At 38.3% G+C, this 22,192-nt stretch overlaps 1 protein-coding gene across 1 annotated transcript in view; it reads right to left on the bottom strand.

Annotated features, from left to right (window-relative positions):
* The window catches only part of LOC111865391 (protein furry), a 284,199-nt gene extending 262,480 nt beyond the window's left edge, over positions 1 to 21,719 (bottom strand). The window contains exons 1-14 of the mRNA XM_023853369.2: positions 21,479 to 21,719; positions 17,647 to 17,715; positions 16,211 to 16,312; positions 14,553 to 14,603; positions 12,904 to 13,086; positions 10,374 to 10,570; positions 8,691 to 8,878; positions 7,911 to 8,093; positions 6,042 to 6,249; positions 2,767 to 2,904; positions 1,640 to 1,874; positions 1,383 to 1,561; positions 653 to 877; positions 57 to 200 (exon numbers count right to left, since the gene is read on the bottom strand). Coding sequence (XP_023709137.1) covers positions 57 to 200; positions 653 to 877; positions 1,383 to 1,561; positions 1,640 to 1,874; positions 2,767 to 2,904; positions 6,042 to 6,249; positions 7,911 to 8,093; positions 8,691 to 8,878; positions 10,374 to 10,570; positions 12,904 to 13,086; positions 14,553 to 14,603; positions 16,211 to 16,256 — 1,977 coding nt within the window. The 5' untranslated portion in view covers positions 16,257 to 16,312; positions 17,647 to 17,715; positions 21,479 to 21,719. The remainder of the gene's footprint in view (positions 1 to 56; positions 201 to 652; positions 878 to 1,382; positions 1,562 to 1,639; positions 1,875 to 2,766; positions 2,905 to 6,041; positions 6,250 to 7,910; positions 8,094 to 8,690; positions 8,879 to 10,373; positions 10,571 to 12,903; positions 13,087 to 14,552; positions 14,604 to 16,210; positions 16,313 to 17,646; positions 17,716 to 21,478) is intronic.
* Between the last annotated feature and the right edge of the window lie 473 nt (positions 21,720 to 22,192).

The raw sequence follows: 22,192 nt of genomic DNA, 5'->3' as shown, positions 1-22,192 counted from the left end.
AGCACTAATTGAGGCTTCAACTGTAATAAATATATGAAGTCATATGTCATGCTAACCTTATTAACATTCTGTGTACTGGTCATCATAAGTGGGCGCCCATAGTGCATATCCAATGCTCTGAGGATATCTACAAACACCCGTCTGACATGAGGAAAGTAGGATGACATCCCAATACTGCGAGCTGTGTCTTCAGTCAACATCTAGTTAAATAAGAGAACAAAATTAACAGTTCTTATTCAGAAGATCAAAAGGGTGGCAGTATTAAAGCAACACCACAGAAGCCAATAATACTTTCAATTCATAGTTTGTCAGCCACCTCTGGAATATGGTAGAGATATCAAAGCTGCTAGTGATACACCACAAAGACATCAGCCTGAAGAGCATTATAATCAGTAAGATGGAAAGAGCAAAAACTCAGAACAAAACTTAAATTACTTCCATGGGTATTGAAATATGTCATATACTTCATAATGATTCATGATGAATGGTGGGTGAGAAATGAAATGTATCATAATTCTGAATCCAAAAGAATCACCAAAATAATGCGCAACTTAAACAAGATTTTGCTTTATGCTTTTTCATTCTAAAGTGAAGGAGTGAACTGCTGGACTTGTCAAATAAGCAGATTAAAAATTATGATGGCAAAACATACCTTGTTTAAGAATGTTTTCTTAACTCGGAGGGTGTTGCCTGAAGGAAGGACCCCCATTGTACGAGGCATGGGTGGCTCGCCTTCCTTCTGTTGCAAACTGTCCGCCACTACGAGGAATGCTCGAAGTCCAATGCTCATTCTCTCGGGCGTGAGAATGATCTTAATGGGCCGCCCAACTGACAGCAAGTCAAACACTATTTCACGCATTGCAAAATCCAAACGTTCCTGTTACAGAGAGTAAATGACATTGATATGTCTTCTACAATAATATCTAAGCTTGACTGTAAGTCAGAATGTTCATATTCATTATGTGGCAGGAACTTGAATGCCTAATGCATAATTTCAAAGTTATGAATGTGGTTCCGCTTGAACTATGCTAATAACTTTCACAGTTATTCTTTTATTTGGCGTTTCACATGCTTATTCCTACTGTTACAAAATATCAAAGCTCAAAAACGACAGTATTATTGTATGGATACAATGCCTAGGTTATAACCACTATACAAAAAGAACTTGTCATTTAAAAAAGTCAACTAATTTACGCCTCCTGAGCTTATGATTATGGAAGTATTACCAGATATCTGAAATTATATGGCATGTAATCAGGAACAATAATTATAGAATGAAGATAAATATGAAGAACACAAAACAGTAAAGAGCAGTAAAAAGAAAATGCCAATACCATTCATTCTGTACTTCACCCAGTTCATGCACATGAACAAACTTGTACCTGAGCGATGAACTGTATGATTTTGACAAATATATTGAGTGGAGTGTCTCTTGGAACGACAGCCTTAGAGCCCTTTGGGAACAAGGAGTTGACAATGCTCTGTAAACGTGACTGAGTTGCAGAATTACTTTCACACTTTATTCGAATCATGTACACCCACAGCAAGCGGTATAGTGATTCTGTAAAAACAGAAACATTTGTATAAGAATCAGGATAAGCAACCGTCAAGTGTAGACTCATACCATTATAATACCAACCTAGAGCAACCCGACACATCTTGGGATCTCTGTTCTTGAGATGTGAGAGACACATTGCCAGGAAGTAATGCCAGTTCTGCAGGAAGAATATCTTCTGACTGACACACAGAAGACAAGTCACTAGAGGAAACAGAGCAAGTCTGTGTTTCGACTTAGTGCACATATCAAGAGTCTGTGAATATAACATCTCTACAAAGTTCTTCAGACATGGAACATTCACTTCATTTTTCACAGTCTGTAAAAGAAAAATAAATGCAATACTTAAAGCTTTTCCTTTACTATTTCCATTAACGATAAAAGTTTAACATGTAAAGGCTGTTTCACAAAGCTCAGTCTCCACGCATACTATTTTGAAGCCCAATGCCATCTGCTCTTCCGCTCTCCCCTTACCTCCATCTCTCAATCCCCCTGCCAATGTTAATAACTCACTTCACCCACTAACTAACTCTACAGAGTTGTGTCCTTGACATAGTGACAGTTGCTCAGCTGATCAAGAAATTCCCTGCCTTTTACTGCACCTTAAGACATACTACACCATGTTCACAATAGACAGCTTCCCTGGACTATCATCAGCCAGCTGAATCCAATTTACTCCCTTATATTCTATCTTTTTAAGACCCATTTAAATATTACCTTCATATTCACGTCTAGGTTCCCTAAATGATCCCTTCCCTTGCGATTTAAAGATTGAAGTGTTGCATTCATTCTACTCTACACCATATCTAAACTTTCAAAACAATCAAACTGATTCTTACAAATCAACCTACCCAATTACAGAATACACTCTTAATCATCTCAGCATGTATACACCAATTTTTCTTCCAAACACATCTGAACAATACTCACATTCACTAATATTCACATATGGACAGCCTGTCAAATTTGGATAATTACTATAAATTTTCATCACATGAGCAATTTACTTAAAATGGTTTAAAAAACTTACTTTCCTTCACCTATTGGATGATTCTCATCATCTCGATATTATTTAACAAGACTATTACAACATACTCTCTCAATAATAACAGGTACAAAAACTGAGATTAGCATCACAAATTTCTGAATACTGTAGAACAGGCCATAAAAATCTGGACTGATTGAAAGAAACTAAAATTGAGGCTACTTACAGCTGCAACAGGGACTAGAATTTCAACAAACAGACCAGCCAGAGCATGTTTCACATCCTTATCCTTGACTTCAAGGAAGTACTGGGCACACTCTTGCATAAATTGAAATGATGCTTCAAATTCTTCAATAGGTACCATCTACAAAATCAATATAAAATTATATGAAATGAAAATTCCTCACATTCATCAGAAGTAATGCTTTCTCACAGACAAAAGTCTGGGATGTATAAATGCAGCAGGATGAGGTCTTGAAATTCTAGACATCAATTATATGCTTAAGGTATAAACTTGATATGTACACAGTAAATGCATAAGATATGTGGATAATGAAAGTGATACATGCAGAGTGAATGTCATAAAACTTGAGATACCTTCAGCATGAATGTTCAGGCATATTCAATGTACACATGTACTTATTACATTCTACATTCTGGTTGACTGCTTAGAGAAGTGGTTCTCAACCTCTGTCAGACCGTGACCCAGTAAATTCATTTTTCCATAAGATGAGGGCCCAGCATAATTGATTCCAGGGCCAAGTGTTGGGCCATGGGCTGGTGGTTGAGAAACACTGGCTTAGAGTAACTGAGTACTGTGTCAGTGTAAATCACTTGCAAAGATTAAGAAAAAATCTTAAATATTGTAATGTGTTTTGCTACTGAAGATGCAGTTCAGATTGTTAATTGGTTTATTTAACAACCTACAAGTCGTAACTACAAATACTTATATCACTGTTGCGGGTTTAGACAATTTACAAACCCCACACAACAATCTCTTCAGTAGTCTTCACGTATCTATAATGCTGGAGCTAGACAAGTGTCACTGAATTACACACTCCCAATACCTTCTCAGTTATCACTGAGTATCACACATAAACTCTTCTGATCACGTTTTCAGTTCTTCTTCCACGGCTGCTATACTTACACTGAACTTATAACGTCTTCTTCATGTTCACAATTCACTTGCTACAACTAAGCTAGGCAACTGCTAGACTTCAACTGCCTTCGGCGGCTGCTACATTTTAACTCTCTCCTTATGCATTCCAGTCTCCCTTATAAACCCTCAGTCAGACAGCAGAAAACCCACATCGCTTCACTGTTGCGTAAATGCCGTCTTTACAGGTGTTGCTGGGGAACGCTACCAAGAGTTGTTTATTGCTGTGTAGTAACCGCGGTGTCCCCTGTTATGTCACTGTGGGAAGTGCTGTTACGTCACCATGGGGAGTGGATGTTTACTGAGCGTTGCATAATGATGGAAGGAGTGGGGGTGACATCACTCACGAGACCACAGAGTTCACGTGACCCCTACTTCCTGTTGCACCATCCATGTCACACTGCTCCCTTCTAAAGGTTGTCCCGAACAACCTAACAGTACATCCCTGTTCTTTTCCTTTTCTCTGGGGTTCATCTTCGGGGCACTACTTCCGCTCCCCTTCTTCTAAGGTGTTCATCCCAAGCAATTCCATGGTCCAGCGTTCGGCGATCCGTTGTTTCACATTCACTCATCACTTTCATTCTTCATTCATGGCTGGGAGGCCAGTGTTTCTGCATTACTGGATCCTCCTATGCTTGCAGTCTCCTTTTGTTTCAATTTGGAGGGGGCCTACCCCTCCACAAGGTCCATTTCCTCGTTTTCAGTAACCCACTGGAAGTTCCAACTTCTCGCTTCACGATTTCCAGCCCTATGGCCTTCCTGTAGCTCCCACTGGTTGTCCTTTCGCTTCCAAGCCATAGTTGCTCCTCAAAGTCTCAGTTCCTGGTCAGGTCAGTGCCTTCCTGGTGCATCTGTTGACTCCTTCCATACGTCCATCCTTTCCAGGTTCCTTGTACCACATTGTCCCTGGCATGAACTTTCCCGACGGCATTATCCTTGCACCACGCCACTCCTGCATGGTGGGTCATCCTAGTTCTAGAAGGGACCAGTTCTCTCCATGGGCGACACTTTTCCTGGATAATGTACGACTTTACGATGTCTCTTCTTCATCGTGCTACTGCTGCACGATGGGACATCTTCCAGTCTATTGGCATTTTCCGTGCCACTAATAATGTCTTATAACTTATAATACAGCAGGTCTCTTAACAATACACTCAACAGCACTGTCCAGTCATTAAATCTGATATGCAAGTATATATGATGTCCTGTAAGATGCCATCAGTTAACACTCAAGAGTTTATATGTCAGTATTTTAAGTAACTGTGTGTGGGTAGGCAAAGGTGAGCCTCAACAATACAATACAAGACACAAGTTCCACAAGAGTCTGCCACTATTATCACTGTTTGCAACAGCCATAAATGGTACAGCTCAGAATGTCAGTTGGTTGATAACAACATCTCTCTTTAACTAGATGACGGTTATTTATTACAGCTGGTGTGACATGCACATTCTTGAAAAAAGTTCCAATGGCAGGTATCTCATGGTTCTTTTTTGATGGTTTCCAATGCCACACTTTGACAATTATGTCATTTGTGCTTTTTAATCTCAACTGGATGGCATATTTAACTCATTTTCTATTCTGACACCACTTGGACAAGTTATGTCATGCAGCTGTGCAGCACACTTCAGTGATTTCTCTTGTCAGCCAGAAGTATTGATAATCATACGACTTCAGTGGCATCTAGGGGTGGAGTAGAGAACTCTGCGGGTGACCAAAGATGGCATCTAATTTTGCCTTCACTCATCTAGCATGTGTGAAAGGTTCTTTTACATGTTGTAAATGTATGACATGGTATCCATGGCTTTACTTCCCTTCCAAAAGAAGTTATGCTATGGATTTTTCTTTCCCTTAAAAATCTATTGACCTTGGTTGGGCTTGAACCCCCAAACCTAGGGTCCAATGGCGAACACATTAGCATGAGGCAGACTTGGCACATATCAGAGTGTGTGGGGGAAAAATGATCAAATTTTCTGCATCTAAAATCATACATGTTCATTTCTTGTCATTAAGAATTCATGCACACCCTGACTTGCTACATCACAATGTCCTAAGTCTGCAGATACTGTAAAATTTCTTCTGAGTACTGCTTGACAGTGATTTTCACAAGCTAGTCTACTGAAAAGTGAAAGATTTTACAAATTTTATCACATATCTCTTCATTACTTGAAACTTAATTCATTTGTTTATGTCCATTTGTATGGATGTGATCCTTGGTCACTCTCACCCTAAATGATGAACATAAATTGAGGGTAGAAGAACTAAATAATTTTCAATATGTTCTGGCCACAGCGCCACTCAAATTCCCACAGTACATTGCACAATGTTCTTCGTTAAGCAAACCTACCTTTACTCGGAAAAACTTCATACCCATGAGAAGTGATATGATGCTCTGTGTTGTGTTTGGACTTGGTTCCTTGCCCTTCAGTTCTTTCAGCTCGGCCATGAATCTCTTGCGAACAGACATAAATCGGGACTGGGCGAGAGTTCCAATAACTTCTGCATATAAGTCAGCTATAATATGTATGTTTGCTGCATTTGGTCCACTCTGAATTCTAAAAAGTTCCATTAAATTTTAAATAACTCAAAATTATCATCTAAGTTTACAAAGATAAAACTACTGATGTCAGGACAGGAAGAAGAATATACAAGGCCACTACCTTACACTACACCATTCATTCATTCATTTACATTCCATGGATCCTTATACAGCGGGAAGACCAGTGGATATAGAAATAGTCAAAGACAACATGACAAATCCCAATATTATATTTAAGCATCCTGTTGCCCTCAACATAATATATGACACAAACTCCATCCTAAGTGCAACAATTTATTGTAGTTCTATCATCTTCCTTTCTTCTACACTACATGTTTCAGCCGTAAATGGCCATCATCAGATGTGTATACTCTCACGTAGCTGCTACACTGCACATACTTTAAAATTTAAAAAACACCAGTCTTCCCAATTGTTCACTTCTCCGTTGCTATCTGTTAGATATCAGTAGGGAGGATTCTGATATATCGAAACCTGTTAACAATGGAGAAGTGAACAATTGGGAAGACTGGTGTCTTTTTAAATTTTAAACTACGTGCAGTGTAGCAGCTATGTGAGAATATACACCTGATGGCCACTTCTGGCCGAAACATGTAGTGTAGAAGAAAGGAAAACGAAAGAACTATAATAAATTGTTGCACTTAGGACGGAGTTTGTGTCATATATTACGACAAATCCCATCAATTATATAAATAAATATTAATTATACTTAATTCATAATTATTACACATATTATCCGAGATAAATCACAATTAGTAACTCATTAAAACAGTTATAAAATATATATGTAAAAGAATGCAACATACTAATATGACACAAGACTACAATAATAAAAAATAAAATATACTATTAGGCATCCAGCATATAACACACTATTTATGCCCTATTACCAGAAAGCTAGTCTCAATAAAGGCCGCCCCATAGCTCAAGCGGTTAGTTACTGGCTTCCCACCACGGCGGCCCAGGTTCAATCCTAGGTCTGGTCAAGTGGGATTTATGGTGGACAAAGTGGCACTGGAGCAGGTTTTCTCCAAGTACTTCGGTTCCCCTGCCAATCTTCATTCCACCAATTGCTCCACAATCACCCTCACTTATCATCTGGGGCTGGTACAATAGGCCAGAAGTGGCCGCAGTACAAGGTACTTAGTCCCACCCTACTAGCAATAGTCTCAATAACAAATTTAATTGCCATTCACTTTTACATACTGGTGATGCTTTGACACACTGAAGGTTACAGGAACTCATACAATGTTGAAAAATACACATAGAATCTGTTAAACATAGGGTGGGGCTGACAATATCAGCGGAACCTCCATTAAAGATTTCCTCAGTTTAGTGTCTGATTCCAGTTTTACCAGAAGTCACGTTAAATGTGTGACTTTACACATAAATGAGCAGAAGTATCACTCCCCAACCAAGATATGGTTGCTTTTCTTCTCAATATTACAGTATGTATCAGACAAAACTTTAAAAAAGGGCAACACTCTTCCTCAGACATTACTCCATGGCTGTGAATATCTTTTCCAGATTGGCAATGCCAAAATGGAACACTTATGCAATGCTACTACCCAACATGTTAAAACATACAAATGAAAATCAAAACTGCAATCAAATTATAACAGAAATCAGTAAAGCTGTCAATCTAATGGGTGCACCTACCCTTCTCTGTATTTAAAATGCTTGAATGCCAGGTTTTCTACGTAGGTAACGAGATCATCTTGTCCAGGATGAAAAGACAACTGACGTAAAATTTCTATCAAGACAAGGCAGAAGATGAATTCCACTGCTAAATCCCGTCGTTCCTGAAGAGTATCTGCTTCACTGCGTTCCACATTTTCTGTGCTAGAAAACAAGATAGCTCACTTAAAAATAAATAGATATCCAGAATAAAAATCAGAAGAGCTAACCACTCAACTGGTATGTTCAGAAATGCATGTGAAATACCTCACCTATTATTAAAGCATTAAGACATAAGCTGCAATCACAAGTTAAGGCTATGTGGACCTAACAGACAAGTAACAGGAGGCTAAAGAGAGTTGCATATTGAGGAGCTTCATAATTTATACTCTTCATTAACTATTATTAGGGCTATCAAATGAAGGATGATGAGATTGGCAGGGCATGTAGCAAATATGGGGGAGATGACAAATGCAAATGGAAAAACTGTCAGAATGCCTGAAGGAAACAGACCACAGAGGGAAGAATAATATTAAAATGTATCTCAACAAAACAGTGACATAGTGAGGACTGCATTCACTAGATTCATCTGGCTCAGGCTCAATTCTAGTGATGGTCTCTTGAAAACAAAATGAACCATCAGGTTCCCTAAGACACGATGAATTTCTCAATCAGCAGAGCAACTACTAGGTTCTCAGAGGCTCTATTCTGTAGAATTGATCATAAAGGTTTAGGGTGATAATCGTTTTTAAAATGTATCACCTTTTTCCTTTCAAATCAACTTTCTTCTGTTCAGTGGTACCTCCATCCACCATCTGCCTTTCATACCATGCAAATAATGCACGAAGGATGGACGGCAGACAGTGTTCAGCTACTGAGCCAAACGAGCTTAACAGCTGATCAAACTGCGGATCTTCTCCCCTCTGCAGAACTTTTGACAATGGCCTCTCCTACAGGACAAGAAATCAGCATACAGATACAAAGAATGTTATTTATTTATTTATTTTCCTGTAGTGTATTTAATGACACTGTCAGTAATATTGAATGACAGGATGAGAGTGAATACTAAATTAGAAAGGATGTGAAAGGAAGTTGTCGTGGCCTAATTTAAGTTGTTATTTTAGCATCTGCATACAGCGACTAAGAAGACCAATGATAAATCACAGTCAGGACCATCATGTGCCACTTGAGATTGAAACCTGTCACCTCTCCTGCAAAATGCAGATCCATTACTGCTTGTGTTGACTTGCTGAGTATGAGTACTACTACATATTGTACACAGTGTTGATTGAGTACACATTAGAGTGCATAAATAAAGCAGGAACTTAGGGTATGATTTTTACTGCATGAAATATAACAGTTATGGAACACTTTTAAGCCCACTCAAACCATAAACATGGACTCGATATTTTTAAACATTCAATTAGAAACTCAAACTGGCAGTGCTTATTGGCCAGTGTCTTATAAAAGTATAAGAACATGAATTAATTACATTCAGATGACCTCAGTTCCTATCTGATGAAAGCAAAACAATATTACTGGTACATATCATGGTGATACAACAATGACAAGCTAGATATAACCTTACCAAGAAAAAGCACGTGACGGAAATTTATGTACCACACAATCTATGAAAAACAGCACATAAAAAATTTGGCTAACTATACATCTGTAAAAGAAGAAACGAAACAAATGTCATAAATTGTCAAGAGTACATAAAGTTCCGATACGTCTTTCACTGAAACCATCTTAAATAATCTCAAACATCCAAGCTACCAAAAGATCACCTACATTGAGCTTCAAAACTCAGCAATAAGACACACAGCATCCACAGCCCATAATTGTGAATAACAATATCACGTTTCATTGAAGAAACTTACAGTTCATGCAGAATTGGTTCAAAATACTTTATACATAATTATCATACACATATACTACCACAGTCAATAAGTTCGAGGAATGGCCGCAAAGCATCGTATGGGAATTTACTGCCAATATGTTTCAACAATGGTTTCGACAGCTATATCAAGGTTGGCAGACTTGCATAGGGACCAACAGCAACGATTCTGAGGGTCGATGTGGATCTGCGTAAATGTATGTGAATACCTTGTAATATGAAATGATAAAACCACATTCCACGAACTTAATGACTCTACCACATATATATATATTATAAATATTTGTCATTAAACACTTAGTACATTCCATATGCATCTACTGAACCAGATGACAATGACAATTTACCCAACTACATACCTATGCATAAATATCCTTCACTGCTGACATATCTACATTGGGTTACGCAATACAGAATCAAGTTTAGTGTTAGGTCAGGTATATGGGAAAGTTTAGGTTATGTTACCAGTACCACCTTTCCTGTTAATATTAGGTTGTTACAGTTACTGTTGCCATTATTTCAAGACAAAATCAATGTAGATTTGGTACCAGAGGTTCAGCCATCAGAGCTTCCATTTTCTTTTCTGCCTGTACAGTGAAGTCAGCAAACAGAGTACGCATAACAAACTCTCCAGGTCTGATATCCATGTCTATGTGGATACAGGCTGGATATGGGTACCGTTCTTTGTGAGCACCCCAAGGTAACACTGTGCCAGTTGCACTCCCAGACTTCACGCTGTCACTTCCTGCAACAGTTTAGAACACAACACATCTATTTCATGTCAAAGAGAACTGGATACAAACTCTGTCACTGAAAGCCACAGAGAAAAAAAAATGTATAAACTTTCTAACATCCATTTTAACATCAAGAACTCTTAAATGCTACACTTTAACTTTCTGCAATACCTCACTTATGCAATTTAATTGCATCTTTATTTTGCATACGTGAGATAAATTCAATTAATAGAATTAGAGCTACTATGTAAAAGAACTGCAACTTCCTTTAAAAAAATGTTTGTACAGTCAACTCTCGATTATCCGGGGGCGGGTTAACCGGGGCTACTGAGGCTTTTTTGAGGCTTATATGTTGTTTAATATTCATTCACTTTTGTTTCACATGGTGAGTTGTAACACTATTTTCGCACCAGTGTGAAGCGAGCTCTGCATTCTTTGGTCCCGTTATGCTAACACAATGTTCTAGGGTAGGGGTGAAAGAATGCAAGGATTTGTGGAAAGTTTCAAGGACAGATACACCGCCCCAGTTAGCCTCTTTGTATCGATCTTCAAGTGCGTTAGCAAAATGTCAGGGTGTAAAAAAATCGTAAGTTCAGTCGAGGTGCAGCCAGAAGAGCGGGAAGAAAGTGAGAATGAGGAAGAGGTGGACAGTGCTGCTCTTAATCATTTGGAATCCATACTAGACTATCTTGAGAGTGGAGAGAACAGTTTATTAAGTGACAAGCTAATATTACGTAGGCTTCGTACGGATATCCGTAAAAAGGAAAATGCCGCGAAAAAGCAAACGACAATATTAATTTTTTTAAGTGTTAAGTGTGAATATTCGTAAAAAGTGTTGGATGTTGTTGAACAATGTGATTGAAATGACTAATTCACACTTCAGTATAATGTAAAAAAAAAGTATTAAATACGCCATGAAATGACATAAAAATGAGGTTGAGTAAATTTAAATACAGGTAGGTCTATAGTATTATGAAGGTACAGTATTACAGTACTACTTTTAACAACATTTGTCTTAACCGGGTTTTCGATTAATCGTGATTTCCATGCCCACCATTATCCCGGATAATCGAGAGTTGACTGTATTCTTAATGTTTAAATTCGCATTCACTGAGGTATATATCTCAAATACATGCATTTACAAACATGAAATAAAAAATGAGTAAATTCACTTAACCATCTAGATGCTATAAGGAAACACATACACACACTCACACAATATTAAAAAGGATACTTCTTCAAACATAGGACCACCTGAAATGTACCTATCCCTTAACCATTATCATCCAGGATTAGGGAATTGAAAGCTCTCACTGCAAGGCACTAGCAGCTGAACTCATACTTGAGGGCAAGAGTACTTATATTTAAAATTATGCAATGCTGGGCTAGCTGGTGGCTGCTAAACCCACACATGCATCACAGTGGCGCAACACACAGATGACAGAGGTTAATACCTGGTGCTCAACTGTTTCAGCTGTAACACTTTACTTATTTTATACAAAAAAAATGCATAAAATGAGTAAGAAGAAGAGAGAATATGAAGAATTTCATTTTGCCAACAGCAAAAGACTATTAGTATGATTTACATCCACCTATAAAATGATGTAGGAAAACAATAGCAACATTTAAATTATAACTTGGAACTTACATCCCATGGTTGCAGATAAAGAGAACAAGCAAAGATCCAAAAACTTATGACGCTGACTATCAATGGAGGTAATACAAACTGATATATAGGTATCCAACTCAGAAATGGATTCTATGCCCTTGCCTAGCCCAAGACACTAGAAACCAACCAACATTTATAATACTGATACACTCTTTCATCAAATTTAAAATTCCCCTTCTGACCTGTAATGCCTCATTATTAAAAACACAGGAATAATTTTAAGGTAAAAGTAAATTTGCCCCTGTGCTTAATTAATCAAGACCTATGTCATGAAGACATATGGAGAGGTAGAGGTATAGCTCCGCCATTCTTCACCTTGGCACTAGATAGATTATGAGTGGTCAATTTCATGCCCCAGCTGCTTTACCCCTGGGAAAACACCCACAGTACCCACTGGGTAGGTGGCTGAATAATTTTAAGAAACTTCTCAATACAAAATGGAGAATGTTAGCTGAGACTTCAAGAAGAGGTAACAGAACTCTATTTTAAGAATAAAATGTATTTTCCATGTTTTACAATATAAAAAAGAGTGGATGCGAGTTTTTGGCATTACATCAAATAATATCAGAATTAAGAATTAATCAGTACTTTTGAAGCTGTGAAGAAATTATAAATTATCGAACAAACCTCTGCATCAGTCTCATTTCAAGAAATCATTTTGTTAATATTTATCACCTGATGCAGCAGAGGAGGATGCTGTTGTATCAATATCAGAGCCTGTCGCTCTGATCGCTTCCGCAACTTGTCCCGTTGAATTGCGGTCAGCAGCATCCAACAGTGCACCAGGATTGAGTTCATGAGGCACCGAATCAATGTCAGGGGTCATTCCAGTAGCAGAAGGTCCACTCTCAAAAGCTTCTGCAAAGTTTAAGATTATCATGTACACATATAACATGCAGTTCTTTTGATGTAACTTATGAATAAATCTGAACTCAGATCCTTATGGTCAAATAAATCTCTTCCTCGACTGTTTTTTTTCTCAATCCACATTGCTGGCCTCATATTCTATTATGCATCTTTTAAAATGCAATCCATTTTCTTATATTATATTGGCAAAATCTGTTAAAAAAAACATGTTAAGTCCTTAAAAAATAGAATATAAAACACTTTTACAATAAGTGTTGGAAATGGTATCATCTCTTCTCTCTGCAATGTTGTACCACAAGATATTATATTCTGCACATTTTGCAGTGTACCTTCTTCGATGTTTCCAAGCACAGTTTCATTGTTTAGTTTCAGCTGACTGACTGTTCTTGGATTGTTTTAAAACACACAGCTTTTCAGAAAACCCCACAGGTAAAAAACCAAGGACATAAAATCTCGTGATCTTGGAGGGCAAAGTCCTTTAGAAATTATTCTGGAACCAAAGAAAAAAACTCTTCCAGCACTTCCATGGTTACATGTGCAGTGCAGCTATGTGGGCTCCATCTTGTTGGAACCAACAGTCCCTTTTGTCGTTTCTTAGTAAGGCAACAAACTGCATCACAATATCAATGAACTTATCCTATTATAATTGTTTAAAAAAAAATATAGGTTCAACAATTCTTCTGCATGACACTACACACCTGATTCCTACTTTCTGAGCATGTAACAGAGTTTCACAGTATTCATGGGGGTTCTCTACACAACACTCCCTATAGTCTTGTCAACTAATATAGCCATTAAGATGAAACTGGACTGCGTCTGAGTAAAATACATTATCTAGGACTGTGTTGTTCTCATGTATGTTATCCTAGAACCAATGACAATACTGCATTTAGTAGACAAAGTCCGTAGGGTACAATTCTTTCACAAAGTGAATATGGTATGGAGCATAGTTTTTCTTTTGTTTCTTTATGAGCAGATTTCAGAAAGACATTTCTTTTTGTTGTGAAAGTTACTTGAAGATTTGCATGATGACTACAGCAGACTTTGCCAGACATCTAAGTGCTCATTGGTTAGAACTGTGCTCCAGCAAGCATGATGGCAATTAAATGCACTATCGTTATCTTCAACGGACAACCTCTGTGGTCTAGTGGACAGTGATCGTGGCTACAGATCCAGAGGTCCGGGTTCGATTCCCAGCACCATCACATTTTTTCTGAGAAGTAGTTGGTCTGGAACAGGGTCCACTCAGCCTCGTATGATAACTGAGGAGCTATTTCAAGGAAATAATGGCTCACAATTTCAATGCAAATATTTTCTCAAGACTAAGGGACTCCAAACAGAGTCTAACACACAGAACACATACAAGAAGGTTAAGGATAAATGCAATGCTCTCCACATCAAGCCAGTAAATTCAAAGGACAATGCAGAAACAAGAAACTATGAGCTATTTTTCTTACCGCCAATATTATCACTTCCGATGACACCAGTGCCTGTTGTTTCTTGGCTTGCTGTAAGAAAAAAGAAGAGGCAGTGTAAGCATAATACTATAAAGTTTGCATAAAAATACATTACAATGATTTCAATGTATATGACACTTTGTTAGAGTTACCACACCTACAGTTCTGAGGTCTGACTGAAGAATCAGGACCAAAAGTCACAGTGGAGCCAAATTCCTGTCTCCATTTCTTGACACCCACCAATTTAGCAAATATCCAGTAGGTTTCTCTCCTCAGAAGTTAAGGAACTAGGATGTGAAGCTGAAAATTTCCGCCAAGGTAAAGAATGGAGGGTCTATACCTCCATTTCCTTGTATGTCTCCATGGTGTTGTGTTTAATTAATTAAGCGCTGGGACAACTCTACCATTTTTTACCTTTCCCAGAATGGTTGGTTCATGTAGGTCTCAATGTTAGGTATTTTAATGCAGGTGTGCAAACAGTGTCTCCCATGCATATACACATATAGAACATCTACTGCTCTGGAACCAAGAGATCCACATTTGCTAGAAGCAGGACTGTAAAGGCATCTGAAACCAATACTGAAGCTTCCTGTTTACAACAGCAGTGTCTCATTTTGTGATACTTTTTATATTTTATGTCTAATTTATTTCTAAATGTCATTATGTGATTTTTGTGTTTTTTTTAAGGAACAGGTAACTTAGTTAAGCTTTCGTGAAGTGTTAAGAGCAGCCGAAGTTCCCTGACCCCCGATTTCCCAAACATTCTCAGTCCTGTCAACCAGCTTTTGCCATCACAGTGTTTTTCAGGAATGTATCTTCTGCCTATGGCAAAGGACTGCTCTTCATATTCTTATGTCCATCGGCTTCTGTACTGCTTCTGGTCAGCACGTTCATTATGTGTGAAAATACAAGACTGCTACACTCTAAAGGTACTGCCAACCTTTCATAAATTGTTCTGTTATACCAACAGTTGTATTATTCATGTTAAATTGCTTGCTATCCAGAATATTCACCAATAACTGTCAATGAAAATGAGATGTCACCAGTCTCACAATTCTTTTCTGCTGTAACAGTTAACTTTCAACTGTGATATTATCTCCCTTTTCATATGCTGTCAAATATGTTGTCCTTTCTGAAAATCTTCATGTGCTCAGTTTCTCTGTATGTACCCGTCTATTAACTATCAAGGGTCATCTGTTTTATAAGATAAAAACTAGAAGAAAATCCGTGGCTTTTAGTCCACAAGCGAACTATACTGACGAAGCGACTGCCGCTGGTAGTGCCAGGAATCGAACCCGGCACCTCTGGATCTGTAGCCAGGAACTCTGACCACTAGACCACGGAGGAGGTCTCTTTTATAACACCAAGCCAAATCAAAAGGAAGAAAGTAATTTGATTTGTCTCATTCTGGTCCGTCACACTATCAATTACAAAGTAGATAACTTTCAGTCCAGTAAACCTGTATGTCACACTGGAGTGAAAGTTATCTACTTTGAGGAAGAAAGTACTTTATAAGTTCATAAATCATTAATGAAATGCAAATTGCTGCTGACTGCTTGGATTAATTCAAGCAGAGTTAATTACAGTTTTTAACTACAATATCAACTTCATCAGAAGTAGATTCTGGGACATTTTCATTGCAATCAGTGAAAACTTACATTCTGCCATGTCCTCCTTCACCACCTCTTCCCCTTCTAGCAGCATCCCGCTGAGGTGACACTAGTACTGAACTGAGCAAACAATCATCACATTGCTGGTATCTGAAAAATCAACAGCCTGCTTGTAGAAATCGGTACACCAAATGCCTTAATGAACATGACAAAGTCACCACAGCTTTGAATACAATTTTCTCCTAACAGGTCAAACTGTAGTATTAGTAGTTCCCTAAGCTACTTTACTGGCATGCCATCCTTCCCTCCTATTACTCTCAAATGACGCCGCTGTTCCCATTCCTGTCTGATCATGCAGTTCACAACGCATAAATGCATCCCGCTGAGAGAGAATTCCTGGTCCTGTGCATTAAGATGCTTGGGAGAGTACTCGTAAGTACCATGTATATTCAGGGATGGATGAAAATAACCACTTATATCCCAACGTTTTATATGGCAGAAAACCAATACTCCTGAAATGAATATCTGCCATAATATCAACATTTATGCACAGTAATAAATGTTATGTTGGTTACGTTAATTTTGGTTTATATTACTTTTTGTATATAAATATATACTTACATATATTTCCTACACTGTTCGTATGATTCTCAAGTAACTCAAAATTTGTGTAACATCAGAAACACATTTTAAGTACATGAGTTTTATTTACAATTTTAGTACTGTGCCCTCCATGGCATTTTCTGTATGAAAAAAAAATATATATATAATTCCATTAACATAATCAGTATAGCGACTGGTTACTGGCTGGATGACCAAACGGTCGGAGTTCAAATCCTGGTAGGATCAAGAATTTTCTTCTCTCCACATCGTCCAGATAGGCTCTGGGGCCCACACAGCCTCCTACCAAATGGGTACCAGGGACACTTTCTGCAGGGTAAAGTGGCAGGGGTATGAAGCTGACCACTCACCTCAAACTAGTGCTGAGGTGAAGAAAATGTGGATCTATACATCCACTCCACCATATGCCTCCATGGCATAGTGCTTAATTAGTTAAGCATGGGGACAACTTTACCTTTTACTCTCACTCGTGTTTCGTGCAGGAAGCCATGTCGCCCCCCCCCCAACTCCTTCAGTATGTGTTTCTTGGAGGACAAAATACTTCAGTCTGCATATAATCAATATTTGCCCAATGTGAAACAAAACTGAAGACTTCACCATAGGTTACACACAATGTCCCACACTACCAATAAATGCTGAGAACATTTTAAACTAAAATTCTTCAGCAAATTTGGCATATGGATCCACACATGTGACCTGCAGAAATTGAGAATAATGGGAAGGAAACCTTTACCACCAAACCAGTCAAATGAAAATCATGCTTAAAAAGCAAACAAGCTTTAATTACAGTATCTGCAGCCAATTCCTCTATACCACTTTACCAGTTTCCCCTCCTGTCCATTAGAATAAGCAGTTTAACATACCTCATGAGAATACTATGTATGCAAGGGAGGTTATTTCTGACTGGATGCTATGAATTTATGCAAAGTTCACTGAAATGACAAGTACAACATAACTGATCAAATCAGAACAACTTTTCTTAATTTACACGTAGATCTACCAACTACCATGAGACCTAACTTTAACCATTTTACCCAATCTAAGCTCTCCCCATTGTGACTGGGATTTCACTTGATTTATATATTACAAGTAATCTAACATACCTAATGAAATGTCATTGTATCGTACACTGTTATCAAGAAGGACAAATATATTGCGATTTAAAATAAAAATGGAGCAGTTACCATCTAGCTAACTAACAACTCCATGGGGCTAACTCCTCCTTGAGAATCCACCAGTTATGCAGCTACTCAGGAATTTCCCAACACTTTATGGAATATGAAGGTTCATTACTGTGTTCACAAGAGCCACCCACTGGTCTGCATCCTGTGCCACATCAATCGAGTTCATACCACCCTAACCTACCTCTCTAAGATCCATTTCAATATTATCAACCCCTCTACATCTAAGTCTTCCTAGCGGTCTCCTTCCTTCTTGCTTTCCCACCAATGTCATATACGCATTCCTCTTCTCCCCCATTCATGGTACATGCACTGCCCCTCTCATCAGTGACTTGATTATTCTAAGTATACCTGAAGACAAGTACAAGTTATGAAGCTCCTAATTATGCAGTTTTCTCCAACCTCCTATCACTTCATCCCTCTTCTATCCAACAAATATTCTCCTCAGCACCGTTCTCAAACACCCTCAGTCTATATGACTCCCTTAATGTCAGGGACCAAGTTTCACACCCATACAGAACCACAGACAAAATTATGGTTTCGTATATTCTAATTTTTACGTGTTTAGGCAGCAGACAAGAAGTTGGAAGGTTCTGGACTGAATGGAAGCAAGCATTATCCAAATTCAATCTCCTCTTAATTTCCTCCTGAATCAAATTTTGTTTAATTACTGTCATATTTAACTTCAGTCCCATCTGGTTTTCCTGGACCTTCCTAATGGAATACGGTAAAGCAAAGATGAAAGGCAATGGTGATAGAGCATTTAAACACGTTCTGATCACCCTAACTAGTTTCATGGGTACTCTAACTTTGAGTTCCCACTCCTTGGGTGCCAAAAACTATATGAGACAATTGTACAATACGTCCCTCCTAACTGAATCATAGGCTCTCTTCAAATGTCTGAATAGCTTATGCAATTTTCATTGTACTCCCATTCTTTCTCCTGTATCTGATGAAGAAAAAAAAATGTGATCAGTAGTTGATCTGGTATGTTGAAATCTACAATGATATTCCCAATAAAGTAAAAAGTAAGTAAAGCTATCCCTGTAACAGGCCATGAAGGCCCATAGTGTTGTGAGACGATGAGGGTCCCACATTATCTAGACAATAGGCTCAAAGATGGCGGTAAGGTTGTCAGCCTTACGCGCCGACCGCACTTCACTCCCCAGAAAAATTATTTAATTCCTTGTACTCATTTCTGTTAGAGTGAACCCCAAGGCCATAGCGCGGCCAGAAGGATTAGGTCAACTTAAAAAAATCCAATGACCTCATCGGTATTTGAACCCGCGACCTTCCAAATGATATTCCCAATACTGGATAAAATTTTGTATGAAGCTGATAAACAGTGACATCCCACAATAATTAATACAATCAGTTTTATCACCTGAACTGGTACAATAACAGATTCCTTCTCCTAATCAGGCAACTGTTCCTTCTTCCTAACAGAATCAATGAGCTTATGGATCTCAGACCATGATGTTTCACCTCCTGCTTGAATCAAAACTGCCAGAATTTGATCACTACCTGCTGATTTATACATTTTCAACTTTGCAATAGCAGTTTCAACCTCAAGTACTAATGGCTCATCTGTATCTATTTCTATCTGCCTAACATCACTGACATGTACATTCAATAACTGAGAGAAGTATTTCTTCCACTTATTCAAAATGTTGTGGGAATCTGCAAGCAGATCAGCATTCTCATCTTTCACTAAGTTACTTCTAGGCTGGTAAATGCTCTTAAATTCAATTATTTTTCTATATAGGTCATTACTGTTCTTGTTCTTGCTGTTCATTGCAATCTCATTAATTTTGTATTTCAGATATTTTCTCTTTTTATTTCTGAAATACCAGCTAGCTTCCCATCTTATATTGCTGTGATTATCCCCATTTATTTCACCTAAATCCCATAACCAATGCAATTTGGTTCATCTCCTTTCATCTAATAATTCCGAGCATCCTTCATCGAACCATGGTTTATACTTGTTCAATTGATAATAACCTGGACTCTTGTACCTAATTCACGATTCTCATTCCACAGAAAAATGTACATTCACCTCCTGGTTCAGTGCCACCCTTGTCCCATCTGACCTCCTGTACTCCCACTAAATCTAACTTGTATTTTTATATTTCTTTCACAACTGTCATGAGCAAACCTGCCCTGTACAGACTTCTTACATCCCCTGTACAAAATCTCATATACATTTTCCTTAGCTTGGGTCATTTATCCAAAGAATCCATCCATGTCCGGGGCCCTCTCTGACATTTCGTAACAAACTAATTTTTGAGTGAGAAGTTGTTAGCCTCACACCCAACACCGAAGCTGATAGTTGGCTGTCCACAACTGCTTATGCAGTATATCCGCAGCTACCCTCCATATCTGGAGGCTGTCTCCTTCATCTGCAAGCTGCGGATGCACCATGCTGAGGTGACCAGAGACCCACTTAACGTGGGGAGAGTTACCATTGCACAAAGAAATGCTTTTATTTTTTCACTCGCTTTTTTTCAGCTCAGGTAAGCCACTGCCAAGTGATCTGAGAGAAATATACACACAGTGGTGAAATTCTATAAACTACAATTCTCATATAAATTTGGAAATTTGTTATATTTGGTCACATCTGACTTAACACCATATACTCATTAAATTTTAAAAATAAACACACACACATCAAACTTAGAAATTAAAAATTAAATAGTGTAAGGTGAAAATCACTATAACAGGTACAAGGATTTCCAAGGTGAAAGGAGACCTTGTGGGAATTTTAGAGATTATAGGGCTGAGGTGACAAGTTGCGAATGTTTATGTTGGTGGGGGGAAGAGTTTGTGGTTCAGGTCCACGTATTAGATTATTATGTGGGGGCAATGAAGCACAGTATTTGGTGAACCCAGTGTTCTATGCACAAGGGGCTTTCTCCCTAGGCACAGTAGTTATGCTGTTGAGGAAACTGGGTTGAAAGTATACTCATAACATGTTTTCTTCTTGAATGCTGATCAGATCTTTCATTTTTGCTCATATATGTTACTAGGTGCTTTTTGTGTATTATTTACATTTGCAGAGGTTATTCATGGTGGCCCTTTCTTAAAGTCTGTTTAGATCGCCCAGGGTGTATAAAATTGCATGAGATGTCTATGAAGGCAGCTCCCTGTGGTTGTGTTATGCATGACTGGGGGTATAAATATTCTGATTTGAACACCACCGAATACTGAGCCTTTATAATATGGACTGTCAAAGGTAACAATAGTATATTTAAGCATCCTGTTACATTCTACACAAGAAGAAGAAAAGAAGACAAAAGAACTACAATAAATTGTCGCACTGAGGACGAAGTTTGTGTCATACATGGCAAAGGTACATTGTTAACTTTTCAAACCAGTGGATAAATTCTCCTGCGCACTCGATTTTCACACGCATGCCTTCATAATTTCCGTAATACGACTAGCCCGGCAAGACTTTAGGATGGCAAATTTCCGAATATACTTTGATTGGTTACAAACTACAAACCAGAATAATTACCATCGACAATTTCTTGATGTACTTCCTAGCTTTCCGTCGTACTGCTAAAGCAGACACTTGTAATCAATATAAAAAGAGACTCTCATTTATGGAGCAATTACCTAATCATGACCTCACTTACATTAACGTCGAGAGACAAGAGGGTAAACTGGCACTATAAAAGCCAAGACATATGTAATTCAGTACATTACGCACAAACAAATCACAGTATACACTGCAAATCAACCTTCCTCACATACGATTCGCACGCCACTCACCCCGCTCACCCCATTCGCTTCTAGCAATCTTTTGTTTTCGTGCCCATGAGAAACATGACATAAGTCCCATTCACATATTCACATTTATGGCCGCTACAACCGTACTTCTTACGCCGGCCGCAGGATGGCGAATAGGTCGCACTACAGACTCGCTATCTCAGTCGGCATTCTAGCGAGCTAGGGAAACAGCTGGTATTAAGTACCGTTAAGTACTGCTACCGCGAACGTGAATCCGCGAGAGCAGTACCGCGTATACGGAGCATTTGTTAATTCTTGCGTACTTTGCAAGTGATCTGTATTATTAGTGTTAATAAAGTTCAATAACGTTAAACGCTGTGGTACCCTTATTTAGAGATAACTCAATTATATATACATTCCTGCAACGAAAAATGCAGCATGAGGACTGCAAACACTATAATTGCGCAACTGGTTATTTTGTACATTATTTTTCGTCTAA

Source organism: Cryptotermes secundus, unplaced genomic scaffold (assembly GCF_002891405.2).
Source record: "Cryptotermes secundus unplaced genomic scaffold, Csec_1.0 scaffold295, whole genome shotgun sequence".
Lineage (NCBI taxonomy): Eukaryota > Metazoa > Arthropoda > Insecta > Blattodea > Kalotermitidae > Cryptotermes > Cryptotermes secundus.
Note: the sequence above shows the minus strand (reverse complement) of the source record. Positions and strands in the feature narration are given on the sequence as shown.